Source organism: Malaclemys terrapin, chromosome 5 (genome assembly GCF_027887155.1).
Source record: "Malaclemys terrapin pileata isolate rMalTer1 chromosome 5, rMalTer1.hap1, whole genome shotgun sequence".
In the NCBI taxonomy this organism is placed as follows: domain Eukaryota; kingdom Metazoa; phylum Chordata; order Testudines; family Emydidae; genus Malaclemys; species Malaclemys terrapin.
Window position 1 is genome coordinate 121,110,048 of NC_071509.1, and position 16,887 is coordinate 121,126,934.

Below are 16,887 nucleotides of genomic sequence, written 5' to 3' on the forward strand. Positions count from 1 at the left end.
GTGGGGATCCCAAGCTGCAAAGCAAGTGCAGCTTGTGCCTTAAGAATCTGCAAGTCTGCTAGTATCATCAGTCACAGTGAGAAATTGCTAATTCATATCCAATCTTTCTAGTACCTTAGGCTTAGTTTGCGTTGTTTATTTACTAGGTTATCTGCTTTGATCTGGTCTTATCACTTAAAATCTATCTTTGTGTAGTTAATAAACTTTTATGTTTTAATCTAAACCAATGTGCCCTCGACTGAAGTGTCTGGGGAAAATCTCAGCTTGGTTTAACACAAGTGTATTGTGCATATTCCTCTCCACATTGAGCAAGAGGCAAACTGAGTAATACATTCTTACTGGTTGGGATTTTGACCAGGGCAGGACGGTACAGCGCTGGAGTCCTAGGCTGGAGAGCTGGGGGTTATTTTGGCTGCAGCCTCTCTATTTGTTGGTTCATGCAGTGGCTGGCCAAAGCTTGCATGCAACTGCAGCTGGGTGTGTCCCTGCCTGTCTGAATGCTGGTGGGAGTGTAGGACCGGGAGCGGTCTATAGCCTGTCATAGCAGCACGGTGCTGAGAGGGGGCCCAGGCTGGTGAGTCAGAGGGTTCATTGGTACCCCAGTTCCATATGGCAGCCCACAGGGAACCCGTCACACCTTCTTTGCCAGGGTCTGACTTAAGATACATTACAAACACTGGGAAAACAGAGCTACTTGGAAAGCACAAAGGGGAAAAGTAACTGGTCACTGCCTTTCAAAATAACTGATGCTGTGTTTTATTTCATTTTGGGTATTTCATCATCCTAGGCCAAGCTATACTCCTTTGCTTTTTCTTTTAAATACCTACACTGACCAAGATGGGTAACTACATTTAGGCTATTAAATGTATATTGAAGCTTTGTAATAAGTGGCCTGATTTTCAAGACAGCTGAACACCTGCAGCTGCCACTCACTCCCAAGGGACTCAGGAATTCAGCACTTAGAAATAAGGCCAGCTGCCAACCTGGATAAAGATAGACTTAGGAGATAGATAGACCTACGCAAAAGAATTAATGGACACAAATCTGACATCAGGAATCAAAATACTCAAAAACCAGTGGGAGAACACTTTAACCTGTCTGGTCATTCAGTGACAGACCTGCGGGTGGCTATATTACAACAGAAAAACTTCAAAAACAGACTCCAAAGAGAGACTGCAGAGCTAGAATTGATATGCAAACTAGACACAATCAACTCCGGTTTGAATAAGGACTGGGAATGGCTGAGCCATTACAAACGTTGACTATCTCCCCTTGTAAGTACTCTCACACTTCTTATCACACTGTCTGTACTCGGCTAGCTTGATTATCACTTCAAAAGTTTTTTTTTTTTTTTTTCTCTTAATTAATTGGCCTCTCAGAGTTAGTAAGACAACTCCCACCTGTTTATGCTCTCTGTATGTGTGTATATATATCTCCTCATTATATGTTCCATTCTATATGCATCCGAAGAAGTGGGCTGTAGTCCACGAAAGCTTATGCTCTAATAAATTTGTTAGTCTCTAAGGTGCCACAAGTACTCCTGTTCTTCTTTTTGCGGATACAGACTAACACGGCTGTTACTCTGAAACTTGTACTTTTTATACATACCTTGGTATATGGTAAGAAAAAAAGCCCCTCTCTTTTTAAAAGTTAGAGACAGTGTGCAGTACTGTAATATTTCCCCCACATATGGATAATATAAACATAAGCTAATATTTTTTCTGCGTCGGGAAGAAGTCCATCATTCAGTTATAATTTCAAAGCCATCACCACACCCGTATAGACAGTATTTTGATGGCTAGAGAGTTTAGTTTGTTAGTTTACCCACTTTTGTTACCACACCATTGGTAACAATGAGCGCTCTGGTGTTAAGGATACCGTTTTTTATTTTGTCTACACTACTCCTAACTTGTCTGTCTTTTCAACTGACTTTGGATCGCCTTCCTCTCACTTATGACTGGAGTGTATTCAATAACTACAAGACTCTGGACACTTTTCAACAGACTGCTTCTGCTTTTTCACCATGGGATTGATCCTGCCAAGGTGCTGAGTGGTCAAGGGACATTAAGGGTGCTCAGCACCGCCCAGCAGATTCTCAGTACTTTTCCGAACTCAGCCCTAAAACAAGGGAACACGGACATTGTGGGCTTTGTTAAATTTCCCAATTAAAGGCCAATCGGAAATCAATGGGAGTCTTTCTAGTGATCTCGATAAGGTTTGGATCAGGCCCTAAATCTGTAGTCATTTATCTTTGTACGTTTATTTTTCATGTTGCCAATGACACGTAATAATGGAGAATAAATTCCAAACGGATTAGTTAAAAATGAATGCTAGTGATAACACTAACAACAACTTTAGAGAGCACACTCACTTTCCCCACATACCTAGGACATACTTTGCCTGCGGGTTTGTTTCACAAGACCCATGCGTAACAGGGGTAACCAACAACAGATTGAGACTTTTCACCTCTGGTGCTGCCAGTTAGTTTTACCAGTTAGGTTTCACGACAACAGCATTTATATGCATCAGCGGAACAATCAATGTTTAGGAATGTACAATACCCGGGACTATTGCAGATACAGATTCTTTATTTCAGAATAAGCCAATGGCAAAAATAAAATGAACCAGTATGTTCCTGGATACAGGATTTGGGGAGCTCCTAGTAAAGCCCATATCACTCAATTTCTCCTCCTTTTTGCTCTCTTTCCCCCATTTTTCTCATCCCTTCTCTCCTCTTCTATGATAAGAGGGAAGGAATAGGTGGTGGATCATCCTTCCTTGAAAGAGGGGAGGGTCATATTTCTTTCCACCCGCCACTCGTAGGTTGGTTGCCAGAATGAGTCCTGCCCGCGTGGTCTTTTCCCAGAGTGGGCTAGCAGAAAGCACACAGATCTTCAATCTACTGGCTCTGCCTACGCCAATGCAAAGCTAACAGAACCCAGATCAATGACCTCAGACAACAGCAGACTCCATAGATCTTAGGGACTATCCTGCAAATTGCCTGAGTCAGGGGTTCCCCTGGGCTTTATGTTTCATGGATCCTAAAAACTGGTTCAGGTTCCCAATCTAGAAAAATGTAGTGTTCCTGAGGTCAAGATGGAAACAACCTTTCTATTTCCATTAACTCCACTTATCCCAAATCCATCTGACTACTTATAGCTTTCCAAGAGACACACCAACATGGACCTTGTTCCCTTTCCTGTGACTGGTTTCCACATTTTCTTTTTCCTACAGCAAATTAAATGCAAGGGTTGCTTCAATCTGTTACTCTACCTTCAGTTTCAAATTGCAACTGGGGGCTTTTCAGACAGTTTTACCCTGTCGTTCAGTTTCACTTTACATTTGGACCGTCTTTTCACCATTCTGTATGGTATTCCTTCATATTATTAACCATTTAATTGCTGCAGTGTGGTTTTGGGTCACAGGGCAAGGGGAGTGTAGGGCGTGTGTGTGAAGGCAAACAGGACTTTTTAGTATTTTCTTTCATCCCACCAGGCCGATTACACTTCTGATTTTGACACCAACATGGCTGAAACCAAGAATAAGTTTTCACAGCCAGTGAAAAGACGGCTACATAATCATATTCCTTGCTCAGCTCCATGACGTGTCAGCACTGCCCCAAGCATAAGGTTCATTTTGCTGATAGTGAAATCTCCAGTAGCTCCAACAAGGTTCATTTCAAACATGGTTGTCTAGATAGCTTATGCAGGAGAAAGCTTTAACCTGGCATTTAGTTATCAAGTTGCTTAAATTCTGCCCTAATAGAGCGAAGTAAAAATATAGACTAGTTTACATGAGCTGTGCTGGTGTTTATTGACTCTTTTTGACACATTATTGCTTGGCTTTGAATGCATTTCAGCAGGCGGTTGTGCCCACATCCAGTTTCACTGACATTTCTGAGTTTATCTTTAAACAACATTTTTAAGGATCATTCTGTCGTTATGTTCTGCTGACCACCTCAGTCTTTCCGCAGATGCCTGAGCAGTCTTTTGGATGCAGCCTGGCAGTCTTGCTTTTTTAGTTTCAGTTTATAAAATGTACTGGTGATACTTTACTTAGAGAGAGGTTGTTCAGTTGTGATGAGGGATGGATAGGCTGGTGAATGTTACAACTAGAAACAGCTGCAGGGAATTAAGACAGATCTTGCTGATTCCTCATGAAGCAAAACAATTATTTTACTCAGTTCATCTACGTGTTCATCTGTCGTCATTAAGCGCCAAGCAAATTTTGGTCTAAATAGAGCAAACTGAGCCCAGATTTTCAAAATATTTTTTGGGAGTGGGCTGCAGGATGAAGTCAATGGAACTCTGTAAATATCCATAGCCACTGATTGCCCCTAGGACACTCTGAACCATACATGTATATGCTCATATTAACAAGTTTGTACAGGGACAATTCAGACTAGAATGAACCACAAAAGTTTATAACAAGGGGAATAATAGAGGAAGGGACAAAAGGCTCCACAACTGTCATCACTTCACAGGGTATCAGGCAGGGCTACAGCTGATGAGGGTGTGAGCAGAATTGAGCTGAAGTCACAAGAATAAACAGCACAAAGGCTTAAACCTGAACATGAAACAACAAACACTGCAGCAAATATTGGGAACCTCTTCGGTGCCAACACAGACACAAACGTGGTAAGAGATGCCATACCTGTCAACTCGCCTTACCAAACAATACTGTCAACATTTAATTCCAAGCAAAAATCCACATGAAATTCACAATGCTAGGAGGGGATGGAAAGAGACAAAAAGTACGTCCTTGACAGACGTATAAAGGAAGAATCCCTATATGTGTAAGCCTAAATTCAGCAGCAAGTTTGGAGGTCACTTAAAGTAATGTGAGATGACAGGGTGAAGGAATGGAATCAGAATGTATTGTAAGCCTGAAAAGATGCCAAAAATAAAGTTAAGCATCAATTCAGTACTGAACTTAGAAATAATAACTTTTAATTAAACTAGGCTAAACTATTATATAAGCTTTATGGGATTGAAGTCTCCTTTGGGGATGAAAAGGGCCCCCAAAGCTGACATACCCACAAATTTTGGTTCCATCAATGAAAAGGTAATTACCTCAGGGCTGTTTCTGAGAAGAGCACTGCAGTACCTTTACATTTTGTATGTATAACATGATCTACAGTATAAGAAGGTATATGGCATTGCGGACAGGAATAAATGACCACCACCAGTCCTAGTCAGTTTTTGGTGGAAGCAAAATAATTCCTATTTAACAGTCGTCCTCGATGGGAGTGCAAAAACCAAATCCACAAAGCCACATGGTGTTGAAGACAGGATTTTCTACAAATCACAGCAATTTCCCCCAAATATCCCACATACGGTAGTGGACAGGGTAGGAAAATTAGTGGGAAATAAATGCTCAAGCTTGGAGAATATTGCTAATCTTGCAAATGTGGGAACATACATTGGAAACACGATTGTATATCACGCTTTTGGGGAAATAGTCACTATGCTACCATTTATTAGCCGATGCTATTTACTACTATTCTAATATTATAAACACAGTAAAGACTGTCTCAAAGGCTTCTGCTGCTGCACGGTAATGATTTCAAATTTACAATACAAGGGATTATAATGAGTGCCATGTAAAATGTGAACTATGCACAGGATAATTAAATGGAATGGCCTTAATGAAAGGCAGCAACAGAACTGTGAACCTATTGGAAAAAAAGATTTAAACAAGAAGTCAGGAGGAAAAAAATCAAGACAGTGTGTAAACAAACAGACCCAGATGAGCCATATGGCCTCGTTCTACCTCAAAATATTACTGTGTGTCATTAAAGACCAAGTCCAAGATTTTCAAACGAGATTTACACAAGGCAGGTGCTCAGCCCTTCCTGAGAATCAGCTCCCTTTACACTGACGTAAGTTAGGCACCGAGACCCACCAGCTACTTTTGAAAATCTTGGCTAAAATATTGTAGTGCGAGTGACCGTGTACTCTCATTAGCCAGGGGTAAATCTAGGTAAGCACTATTTCATATTTTTCCACATACAGTCTATATTGCCTGTATGCACACTTCACTTATTTTCAGTGCACACAGCTGGAAAAAAAAATTAAATGCCAGTAAAAATCGGTCTATTTCTTCCTCTCTCACTTCTTGTTTTGTGCTCAAAAGCCATGTCTGTTTAGGTCACTTCTTCCCCAGATTGACAGTGTCGCACTTGGATCTCCACTCTTATCTTCATTCTGTGCCTCAGGAGTTTGAAATCAACGGCAAAGTCATCAGACTTATGTTAAAGGTACTGAGGCTTCCTGTGCTAGCCCCAACATGTAAAATGAAAAGTGGGGGAGGGGTCAAGGCCTACAGACACTGCTGGGAACACCCAAAATAGCATCTGATAAATATTGAAAGCTGCACTCGGAAGCAGATACAATGCCCCTTTCTTAGTGAGAAAGCTCTTATTCAGGAGAGATGTATGACACAGTACTTAATACCTTTCCTCTCACGAGATGCTATACTCTATACGTATCAGTGATCCAAAGCACATTGACGTCACTAGGAATCTTTCCATTGACTTCATGGGCTTTTGCATCAGGCCCTGGTTGAGTCTCAATGCCAAAACTGAAGGTGGGGAAATACTTCCCATAAAAAATGAGGATAACATACAAAACATAACGGTGACGCAAGATAACAGCTCTGCTCTCTAATGGCAATGCATCAGAATTCAGGTTTTTTTAACTGGGCTGTTATTTTCAGGGTTAAAGAGGCAGCGGGTTGCAGAACCACAGCTTATTATAAATGATGAACTCCTTTTATCATCAGTGTATTAGGATAATGTCAAAGTGGCTTGCTTTGCAGTAAGGCAAACAAGCAGCAAGACTAGGATAAGACATCCTGCTGGCTAAAGTTCAACAACACAGCTGGCCGCTGGAGCCCCAAAACTCAGCCAGGGTCAAAACGCAAAACTTTACAAATCACAAAATAAAACTTAAGAAACAACCACTTTTCCCTCAGGGGACATTAATGCATTATCCAATGAAGAGCGGAATAAACCATTTCTTTTTACTCATTTGGAGTGATCCTGCAACTCTGCCTCACCAAACTTCTCACAAGTTATGTGGTCATCCTGAACGTCTATTAATATGCAAGACTATTACCCTGGGATCATTTATACATAAAGGGTCAGATCCTTAAGATGGTGTAAATCGACATAGTTCCATTGACTTCAATGAAGCTGCTCCAATTTACACCAGTGGAGTATTTGGCCCCTTAAATTTGTTATCCTGCATGATTTCAGTATATGCATTTACATGATGGTAAATAGGTGGTAGTACATGTACATATAGATCGTTGTGTTGCATTGGTTATTCTACACATGACAGTGTAAGGATGTGTATGACATGAATTACACTGCACTATCACAAGAGCAGAGTTGTTACCTTAAGTCACCATTGTATTTCGGATAGTAGCCCCATATTTTGTGGAAAGTACTCGCTACCTTTGAGTTCTGGTATTCAGCTCACTAAGGACTTGATTCTGCACTGGTTTGCCACTGTTTACGATGAGTGCAGGATCGGGCCACAACAGTGGTATAAATCATACCTTCATATGGAATGGGCGTTTTGCTTGAACAGGACTGCAGCACTGGGCCCACTCCCAGATTTTAGTTACAGTCTGTTCTACCTTGAACCATAACAGAGGATGACTAGAAACATTCCGATCTAGTTCCAATAATGCTGCATGCACAGTATATTGTGTCTGTATATATTAAACTAGACACACCCGTTTGAAAGACACATGGGGCCAAACTCTTAATGGATGTATGCCAGTCTTACACCCTCTAACTTGGATGAAGATATGCCAATTTCCACCTGCTGTGAATCTGGCCCATGAAGATTAGAGCTGAAATAATTCCAAGTGAATATTTTATTCAACTAATTTAGCCTCCAGTGGTATGTCTACACTGCAATTAAAAATCTGCAGCTGGCCTGTGCCTGCTGACTTGGTTTCTTGGGGCTCGGGCTAAGGGGCTGTTTAATGGCAGTGTAGATGTTTGGGCTTGGGCTGGAGCCCGGGCTCTAGGACTTGCTGAGGTGGGAGGGTCCCAGAGCTTGGGCTGCAGCCTAAGCCCAAACATCTACACTGTCATTAAACAGCCCCTTAGTCCGAGCCAGTTGGTATGGGCCAACCGCAGCTGTTTTATTGCATTGTAGACATGCAGCAAGTAGATCAGAATTTTCACAGGTTTATTCAAATTGTTTGAATTTGTTCAGCATATAGTTATCTCTTTACTTTATGAATTGACTGCTTACAGTTTGCTGTGAATATATATTTGGGGCTGTGTTGGCTAATTGGGGTTCTTCTCTCTGACCAGTTGAGCAGCACTTTTAGGATCAAGAGGAAGTGTCTGAAAATGCTACTGAGGCTCTGACTCTCTCAAGGACAGGTAACAGTTTAGGGAGAGGTAACAGGTCTCTCAGACCTTGCTGGAGGCATTGTTCCTACACTAGTTAGACCTCTGTGAAATTTACTAGCTTGGTGAGGATTATAAATATATTTTTTTCTCATCACTGCTATAAAAAGTAATGCATGACTGTGCTTGGTCCTACTTGCCAAGGTGCAGTCAGATCTATGGCTGGCTGATTTAACTGCTTCTGTTCCTCACTTAGTTTTGTCTGTTGGAACCCTTTCCCCTGCAGGAACAAGCCATGTCCAACTGTATATAAAATTTACTACTTCTAAGTACTCATGTGTGTAAATTTAACATTTGTTATTTACGAGCACTTGGGCGTGCAAGCTTGGAATTCATTTCCCATGAGCATCTGTGTAAAACAACTGCATTCATGTTAGTGCAACACGATCAAGTTACTTGGAAGCTGCAAGTTCATGGCTAAGGGCCCAGTGCTGCAAGCGCTCCACAGGAGGCGCTCCCATAGAGTTGCAGGACTGGGCAATAATTTATCTGTATGTTTGTGGCTAATTCTTCAAGCCCTCCCAGTTTGGAATTCCTACCAACTTGCAGGCTTGAGAGACAATATGGGCTCAAGTCAGTTTTTACATGTTCAGAATCTGAGCCGGATCTCTCCCCCTGGAGCGTGGAACAAAGATTTACCAACACACAAAAAGGTGACTTGCGGTCAGATGCAAGTAACTGTACAGTAGAGAATCTAACTTGTTTCTGTGGAAGCGAGAATGATTTGAAAACTCATATTTGATTTGCTCACCATTCTTCTCTTTGGAAAGAATATACCTGAAAGCTCTTTTCTTTTAAAATAAACAGAATTGTAAAAGGACTACAGAGCATTCCTCATAATTACCTCTCTACTTCTGAATTTTAATGGCTAGCTCTAGCGATTCCCCTCATCAACAGTTATATTTTATTAGTTAATGCTGGGATTTCCTAACAAGCTAGGAAATCAAATGTTGTTATATTTCAAGGGGAGACGAGCACTTACCTACCTTGGTGTCTTTTGAAAATTCCCCTTTTATATGTTGTTATCACTGAAAGCTATTAACCCCTTATTCCTTTCATGCACTTAACTCAATGCAGATTTTTTAAAAGAAATTTGTATTTGTTAGTATTGGAGAGTATGTGTGTGTTTACAGCTATTTAAGGTTAGTTTAATTAAAAAGAACCACCACCACACCTTATGCTAGTCCTTGTGATACAACAAAGATCACTTTTGAAAAACACTTATGCTGTTCTTCTCTCTGCCTCGTGTCTTGTCAGGAGATCCCATTCTCATTGCAGTACATTGGCAATTTAAAATTGTGCTTTTGTGAAGTGCCTCGCTTTTCATTTGACAGACTGGATGAGGGTCTACTACGGAAATAACAAAGGGGTGATACCTCATCCAGGGACAATGTAGTGACTATTCTGAAAATTTCAGGTAAGAATTTCCACGGTCACTGCATCATAATCCCAGATAATACAACTGAGCAGTGGGGTTTCTTTCCACCTTTGGGGGAGGGGTTGTCCCTGTGGACACTCAAACCCCCGTCAGTCTAACACAGAAGAAGGAGCAGGTCGGACACAGCAGTTAGGTCGCCTAAAGTTCTGCAGCATGGACTGGAACACATTATGCTGCCTCCCTTTAAGTTTCTTATTTGAAGACGTCTCCGAGGAAATCGATTTCCGGTTCTGGGTGCTTTGTGCCCTGATCAGTTTCTCATGTTCTCGTATTTGTCTTTGTAAGTGATTTTGGATAGCGATCCCCAGTGACTCTGGGTCTAGCGAAGCACCATACACCTCCCATGTCATGCCTTGTTCATCCCACACAACATCTCTGATGTGCTTGGATTGCTGCACCTGTACGTTTGCCTCTGTGGCCACCGTGGGCTTTTTCTTCTTTTCCCCAAGACGTGGCAGTAATGGAGCAGAGGCAGGAACAGCTGTTGGTTCCTTCCTGGCTTCACTGGCCTTGCTAATTTGATCTGGTGGAGCTGTTGGGGTCCCCAGCCTATGGGTGTCATGGGTAGAATTCATACTCAACTCAGGTGTAAATCCAGCTTGCAGACTCAGGCTGCTGGACTTCTTTGCCTGATTAGTTTCTCCCAACATTTTATCCTGCTCCGTTTTAACTGTGCCTGGTGCATACGCCTTCATAGAACCAGCAGCAGCTCCAGTACTAATGTTAACTCCTCCTTTAGAATCAAGCAACATTAGCTTTTCTTCCTTCTTTGGCTTTCTCTCTGTTTTGACATTAGCCGGACTGATTCGCACTTCATCAACACTTTGGAACGGCAAAGGCTTTCTATCAGTGCTGTTACCAGCTGCGCTGCACAGGGTCTCCGTCTGCTCAGTTCCATGGGGTACACTACCGTGTCCAGGTGACTGGTTACTTTCTGAATCACTGACTTGGTGTGGAAAGTTGTTGCTGGCTTCTGGGACTGCTGCAAATGGAGACGGGTGGGGTTCACCATCACCAGATTCTGGAGGTGCTGCAGGCTGATTACTGGTGTTAACCGTAATCTGGTAAACAGGTTTTGCTTTCAGTAAGACTGCAGCATCTGATGGTAGCTGAGGAATGTCTGTGCTGTCTCTGGCCAAGCAGGCTACTTGTGTTTCTGCCCTGTCAGCAGGTGTTCCTTGGGTGTTCCCGGCTCCTTGTGGACCTGGACAGGCAGGTGTTGTGCTACCTGACAGCACTGGACAGATGGTGTCAGGTGGGTCTCCCTGATGCTTTTGCAGTTTGGCAGGCTGAGCTTTCACTGTATCCATCCCCGCTGTCAGAGCACACACTTCTGGTAGGATACCAGGACACAAGGCTGGCTTTTGGAGTGATGCAAAGTCGTCAGCAAGTTCTGACTGGTTCTGCCCACCACCACTCTGATAAATGATGTGCAATTGCTCCTTTGCCTCCAAAGAAGGATTCCCCTTGAAGAATGCAGCAAGGATACTTGGGCTGGTGGAAGCGGATTTGCTCTCCATACTGGCCACTGCCTGAACCTCAGCATCACGCCACGTCCTGTGTACTGCCTCCCGAGTTAAAGATGTGCTCTCAGGCTGGACTGTCATTGTACTTGCTTCTCTGAACCTGGAGAGCTGAGGCAACACTGGTCCTGTTTTCTCCATCTCTGCCTTGCACACGGGTGGTGTCCCCTCAAAACTGGATGGTGGCAAAGCCTCATTGCTCTGTGCAAGTGCAGTCCTAAAAGTGGGACAGGATTTCACATCATTTGCAGCCCCTATCTCTGCTTCTGAATAAACCTGTGGCCTGATCCCCAGATCAGGAATAGCTTCTAAGTGCCTCACTGGAGTGACTGCCAGAGAGAAGCCAGGGTCATTTATTTCCACTGCTTTTTCTTTTTCCATGTCTATTCTTTGCAGAGTATTTGCTTGAGAAGAATGGTGACAGGACTCACTACCCTTGATAGTGTTGTCTTGGGAAGGATAATTTAACTCCTGAAGTTCTGCTGAATCATTCATCCTACAGACCTTCACTGCACAGTCATCAACTTGTGCCAGTGACCTTATCCTTGGTAGGTCACTTTGTAGAAGCTGGTTGGAATTGTGGGTAGCTGGCGTCATATCCGTTGCATGCCCAGCTGCACAGATTCTTGCTACAATCTGTGCTTGCACTGTGGAGTCACTGCTACCCCTTTGCTCCAAGTTACTGGCTGATTCTGTACATGCAGGAGGCACTTCTTCAGCTTGGCTGAAGGACCCAGGCAAAAACATGTCTTGCTGGCTAGTATCATCCCCACAGAGGTGCTCATCCCCTTGAATGTCGGACACTACAGTACAGTTCAGGTCAAACAAGCAAACTCCAGCAGCTTCAGCCGTGGTGTAAGAAATGCCATTACTGCTCCTCTCTAGGCTTGCTTGTTTGTGCTGGTGCTTAGTGGATTGCGGATCTCCCAGGCAATCTCTCTCTTCAGAAGCGGCAACCAACAAAAGTTTGGCAGACCTCAGAGGATCTGGTACCGTCCCCATGGAATTTTTCTGAGCTGTAACTTGCAGTCAGCTTCCTCCAGCAATACTCTTGCAGAGCAGTGTTTGTATCAAGGGGATCGTGGTCAGGAACAACTTTCCCTTAGAGCCAATCTGTTAAAGAAGGAAACACAGCGTTAACAGCAATCAGATTTAAGCAGGGAAAATACCCAATTTAGATACTTTTTAATATATAAGGGAGATGTTCAAAGGCACAAAGGAAAAGATGATCAGTAAATTAGAAAAGAATAAGAATGTTGTGCACTCATTTAGTCATGTGATTGACCTGGCACCTAACGCTAATAAAAAAAAAAAGGGAAGTGGGATCTGTGTTGATGCTTTGTGGAAAATATTCTGCAGTCAGAATTCAATAAATAACGTTAAGTAATGCAAAGCTAGAGATACAATAACCTTCAGAAAGGAAGTTTGGTCCCATGACTGGAGGCTAGCCTGAGACATGGGAAATCCAGGTTCAAATTCCTGTTACGCGCCAGACTTCCTATGTGACCCTGAGCAAGTCACTAAATCTCTCTCTGTGCCTTGGTTCCCCATCTGTAAAATGGGGTTAATACTTCTCTAACCTCACTGATGTGTGGAGGACCAATACACTAAAGATTGTGAGGTGCTTTATAGTGCAATAGAAGTATTGAAGATGGACAGGCATCTGTGGCAAGTTTTTAGTACCTTCAGACTAATATTTGTGAAGTAAAACCTGGCTGCTAAAATGAACTGCTGAACGAAATACTATGGACTAATGTTAAGAAGAACACCAGAACTGATTCTGGCTGTGCTACTGGAAGTATTATGTATACTTATAAAAAGCAACAGAGGGTCCTGTGGCACCTTTGAGACTAACAGAAGTATTGGGAGCATAAGCTTTCGTGGGTAAGAACCTCACTTCTTCAGATGCAAGACATTGCATCTGAAGAAGTGAGGTTCTTACCCACGAAAGCTTATGCTCCCAATACTTCTGTTAGTCTCAAAGGTGCCACAGGACCCTCTGTTGCTTTTTACAGATTCAGACTAACACGGCTACCCCTCTGATACTATGTATACTTATATTCACAAAGGAAAACGATTCCGCATTTATAATCTTCCAGAAGCATTCTTGACAAAATGTATTAAACTGATTTACGAACTACAGGTAGATCCTGTATATACATCTGTTTGCCCACTGCTGAAGCGTAGCCATTTGTCAGGAGAAACGCAGCTAAACTGAGCACCACCGGAGAACAGGAGATCAAGAAGAAAACCTTTTCCAAATGAAACAGCGGGGGGGAATTTTAGACAGAGGGAGCAGAATTATCTGGGTAACTCTCATTTTGAACTCGGAACACATTTTAAAAATGTACTTTTAGAGTGGGATGCTCAAAAGAGCTCAGCGTTGGCCAAACTTTGCTCCCACTGAAGTCATTGGTAACATTCCTATTGACGACAATGGAAGCAGAGCTAGATCAACGGTGAGCACTTGGGAAAATCCCTGCCTTGTTCTTTTACCTTGTAGGTTGTCTGTGTCTCCCAGAAGGCTTTCATTTCAAAGCCTCTCCCACATCTCCACTGCCAGTGGAGTGCTAAGCTGGGACTCAGAAAATTGGGTTCTATATTTCCATCTCTGCCACTGGCCTGCTAGGTGACCTTGGGCAAGTCATATCACCACTCTGGGACTTAATTTTGCCATCTGTAAAGTGGGGATACTGATACCAATGCCAGCAATGTAAAATGTGCACCAACAGACACTGCCCTTTTCAACAAAAGGTCTCATTCTCCCCTCATTTTACACCAGACTTGTATTAGTGAAACTCTGCCACTGACCTCAGTAAAACTCCCCCTGATATGCAGTGCATTGAGAGTGAGAAGAGAGGCAGGTCCCAAGGGTTTAATGAAAACAAAATCAAAATGAATACAGCAAACCTAGTTTTGTGCATAGGAAAACATGGTGACTCATTAAATATATACCCATCTCATAGAGCTGGAAGGGACCCTGAAAGGTCATTGAGTCCAGCCCCCTTCTTTCACTAGCAGGACCAAGTACTGATTTTTGCCCCAGATCCCTAAGTGGCCCCCTCAAGGATTGAACTCACAACCCTGGGTTTAGCAGGCCAATGCTCAAACCACTGAGCTATCCCTCCCACCCTCATTATGAATTCATTAACTTGATGTCCTCCAGATATTCATAATTTATCATTTGAACTCTGTATCTCTAATCTGGCGTGTCTTTGGACTCTACCCGAACAAAAATGTCCTGGGATAAGCCAGCCCTAAAATACCAGGGATATTAAACTTCTTAACAGGAATCTTGCTGCGGAAGCCCATACAAATTCACACATCAAATTGCTCCAAGGACAACTTCTGATGAGCTGAGCAGGAAGTACGGAGTTTATATAAAATAAGCCACAAAAACCTCCTTGCGTGAGGCCACAAGTCCTCATTTCTCAGTTGATATAAAGCCAGTAGCCATCACTGTGCATACAATGAAAGTTATCCCAGTTTTAGACAGCAGTAATCGTTCTTAGGCTGTGCACTGGGGAATGGGCAGGTTTGGCAGCTCCTCTTCCAATGTCCTGCTTCCCTCCTCCTTCCCCTTCCAAATATGACCAAAATCAAGGGAGTCAGTGGCAGATAAAACAGACATCCACACAGTTCCTGATCTCATGATGGTAGCAGGGGATCTCCAAAACCTTTGTAAAAACCTACATTTTGTGACAATAAGTTTCAGCATGAATGTCGGATGCAGATTCAGCTCTGAACTGTGGGCAAAATGAACATTCAAGGGTTACCTGCATGCAATATACCCTGGCTGACCTCAGGAATAGATTTGTATGAGAATGAAAGAGCACAGCAAAACTACAGCCCATCACCTTTTAGAGCTCTTCTCCAGCTGAGCAAGTGAAGAACCTGCCCTAACATTACACTGATTGGGGCTGGGAGTCCCCTTGGTGGTGTTCAATGCCTTGATTGCTACAGAGAGTATACGAGTCTGGCTAGGAGCGTTAGAGACTCTGGAGAGAAGGTAGAGCCTAACTGCATACTCCAAGGCTGCTGAAAGAGGGTCACTGCTCTCTAAGAATCACAATTAGCATCTCTGACTGCAGAGCCCAGAGGTTACACAAAGGTTCCCCAGGTCTATCAACTGGTCTATGAAACAAGCAAATGTACTTGCCAGCTCGTCTCGCAGACCCAGTGAAAATTAACAAAGAAAAGGCTGGATTTAAGCAGTCCTCCCTCATGATTTGATCATTAGCACACCGGACAGGCTGCACCCATTGGGCTTGATTCCCCTTTGTCACTAGAGTAAATGGAGTCATAACAGAGTAAAGCTGGTCGAGTCAGAAGCAGGACCACTCCTTTCTGCTAGTTAGAGATTTTGTTAGGTGACTTGCTTGTGGAAGGAAGGAGGGAGAAAACTCTTTTCAGTGACAGGCAATGCTCAGATGCAAAATTTTTGGGGCATGGCATGTTATTGAAAACTAACTTGCTGAGATTCGGATCCCTAAACCTTCTCACTAGAGTGAGACATGACCCCACAGCCATAGCTTCCAAAAGTTAGGATAAGTTATTTTTTTAAATTGATACAGTATCTAAAAACTGCAACCAGATATATTACATACACTCCATTGTTCTTTCTTATCAGGACTCATGTTAGGACACTTGAGTGGAGCACAATCCCTGAAATAGGAATCCAGAGAAGAGAAGTGGATGATCAGGGAGTCACAAGGAGTTTCCTGTCCCCTGTGTTGTGGAGAGGATAATCTGGTCCCTGGTGTGTTCATATGACTAAATTATTCACTTATTTTGCAGCACGTGAGGGTTTGGTCCATCCTGCCAAATGCTACTGGCAATTCACGTTTCTGCTGGTACTGATCATAAAATAGAGCCTGCAAGTGAGCAACTGAGGGATGGACCACACATATGCAGATGCATATTTCTGGACACTGAAAAGTAAACTCTGTAGAATATCACATAAAGAAAATGTTAGTAGCTTGTATAAATATTTGCACTTGTTGGGTATAACTCACGTGTAGGTCTTCTGCACAGTCTTCCACATGAATTATGAGCTCTTTTCTAACTTGTATAAATATTTCTCATCTCCTAACCATTATGTATTTGCCTACTGGATGTTCACATACACACAATAGAGGAAACTTGGCAGAAGGATCAGTTTGGCCCACCCCTGTTTTGAAGGGTATGTTTGATACATCCCTATATTCAAATCTTTGAAAAAAATCAAACACTTGTAGAGAAGCAAAATCTGAATGTTGCCGAGATAGCAGGTTCCAATAAGCTTCTTCATACCAAGGCAGGTCTATCAAGTTATATATAATTGGCTCTGTCTGGGCCTCCCTCAAGTCCCATTAGCTACAACTAATCAGGAAAGAGATCTTGGAGTCATCGTGGATAGTTCTCTGAAGACGTCCATGTAGTGTGCAGCGGCAGTCAAAAAAGCAAACAGAATGTTAGGAATCATTAAAAAAGGGATAGAGAATAAGCTGGAG

At 42.8% G+C, this 16,887-nt stretch overlaps 1 protein-coding gene across 2 annotated transcripts in view; it reads right to left on the reverse strand.

The window, feature by feature from the left end:
* Nucleotides 1–16,887, reverse strand: part of LOC128838332 (protein FAM13A-like) — a 359,314-nt gene that overhangs the window by 277,760 nt on the left and 64,667 nt on the right. Inside the window, exon 2 of one of the 2 annotated variants that reach the window (XM_054030437.1) lies at nt 8,029–12,508. The exons of the other annotated variant lie outside the window; for it this stretch is intronic. Coding sequence (XP_053886412.1) covers nt 9,962–12,397 — 2,436 coding nt within the window. The 5' untranslated portion in view covers nt 12,398–12,508 and the 3' untranslated portion in view covers nt 8,029–9,961. Of the gene's footprint in view, nt 1–8,028; nt 12,509–16,887 lie in introns of those variants that run through there. 2 annotated transcript variants of the gene reach the window in all.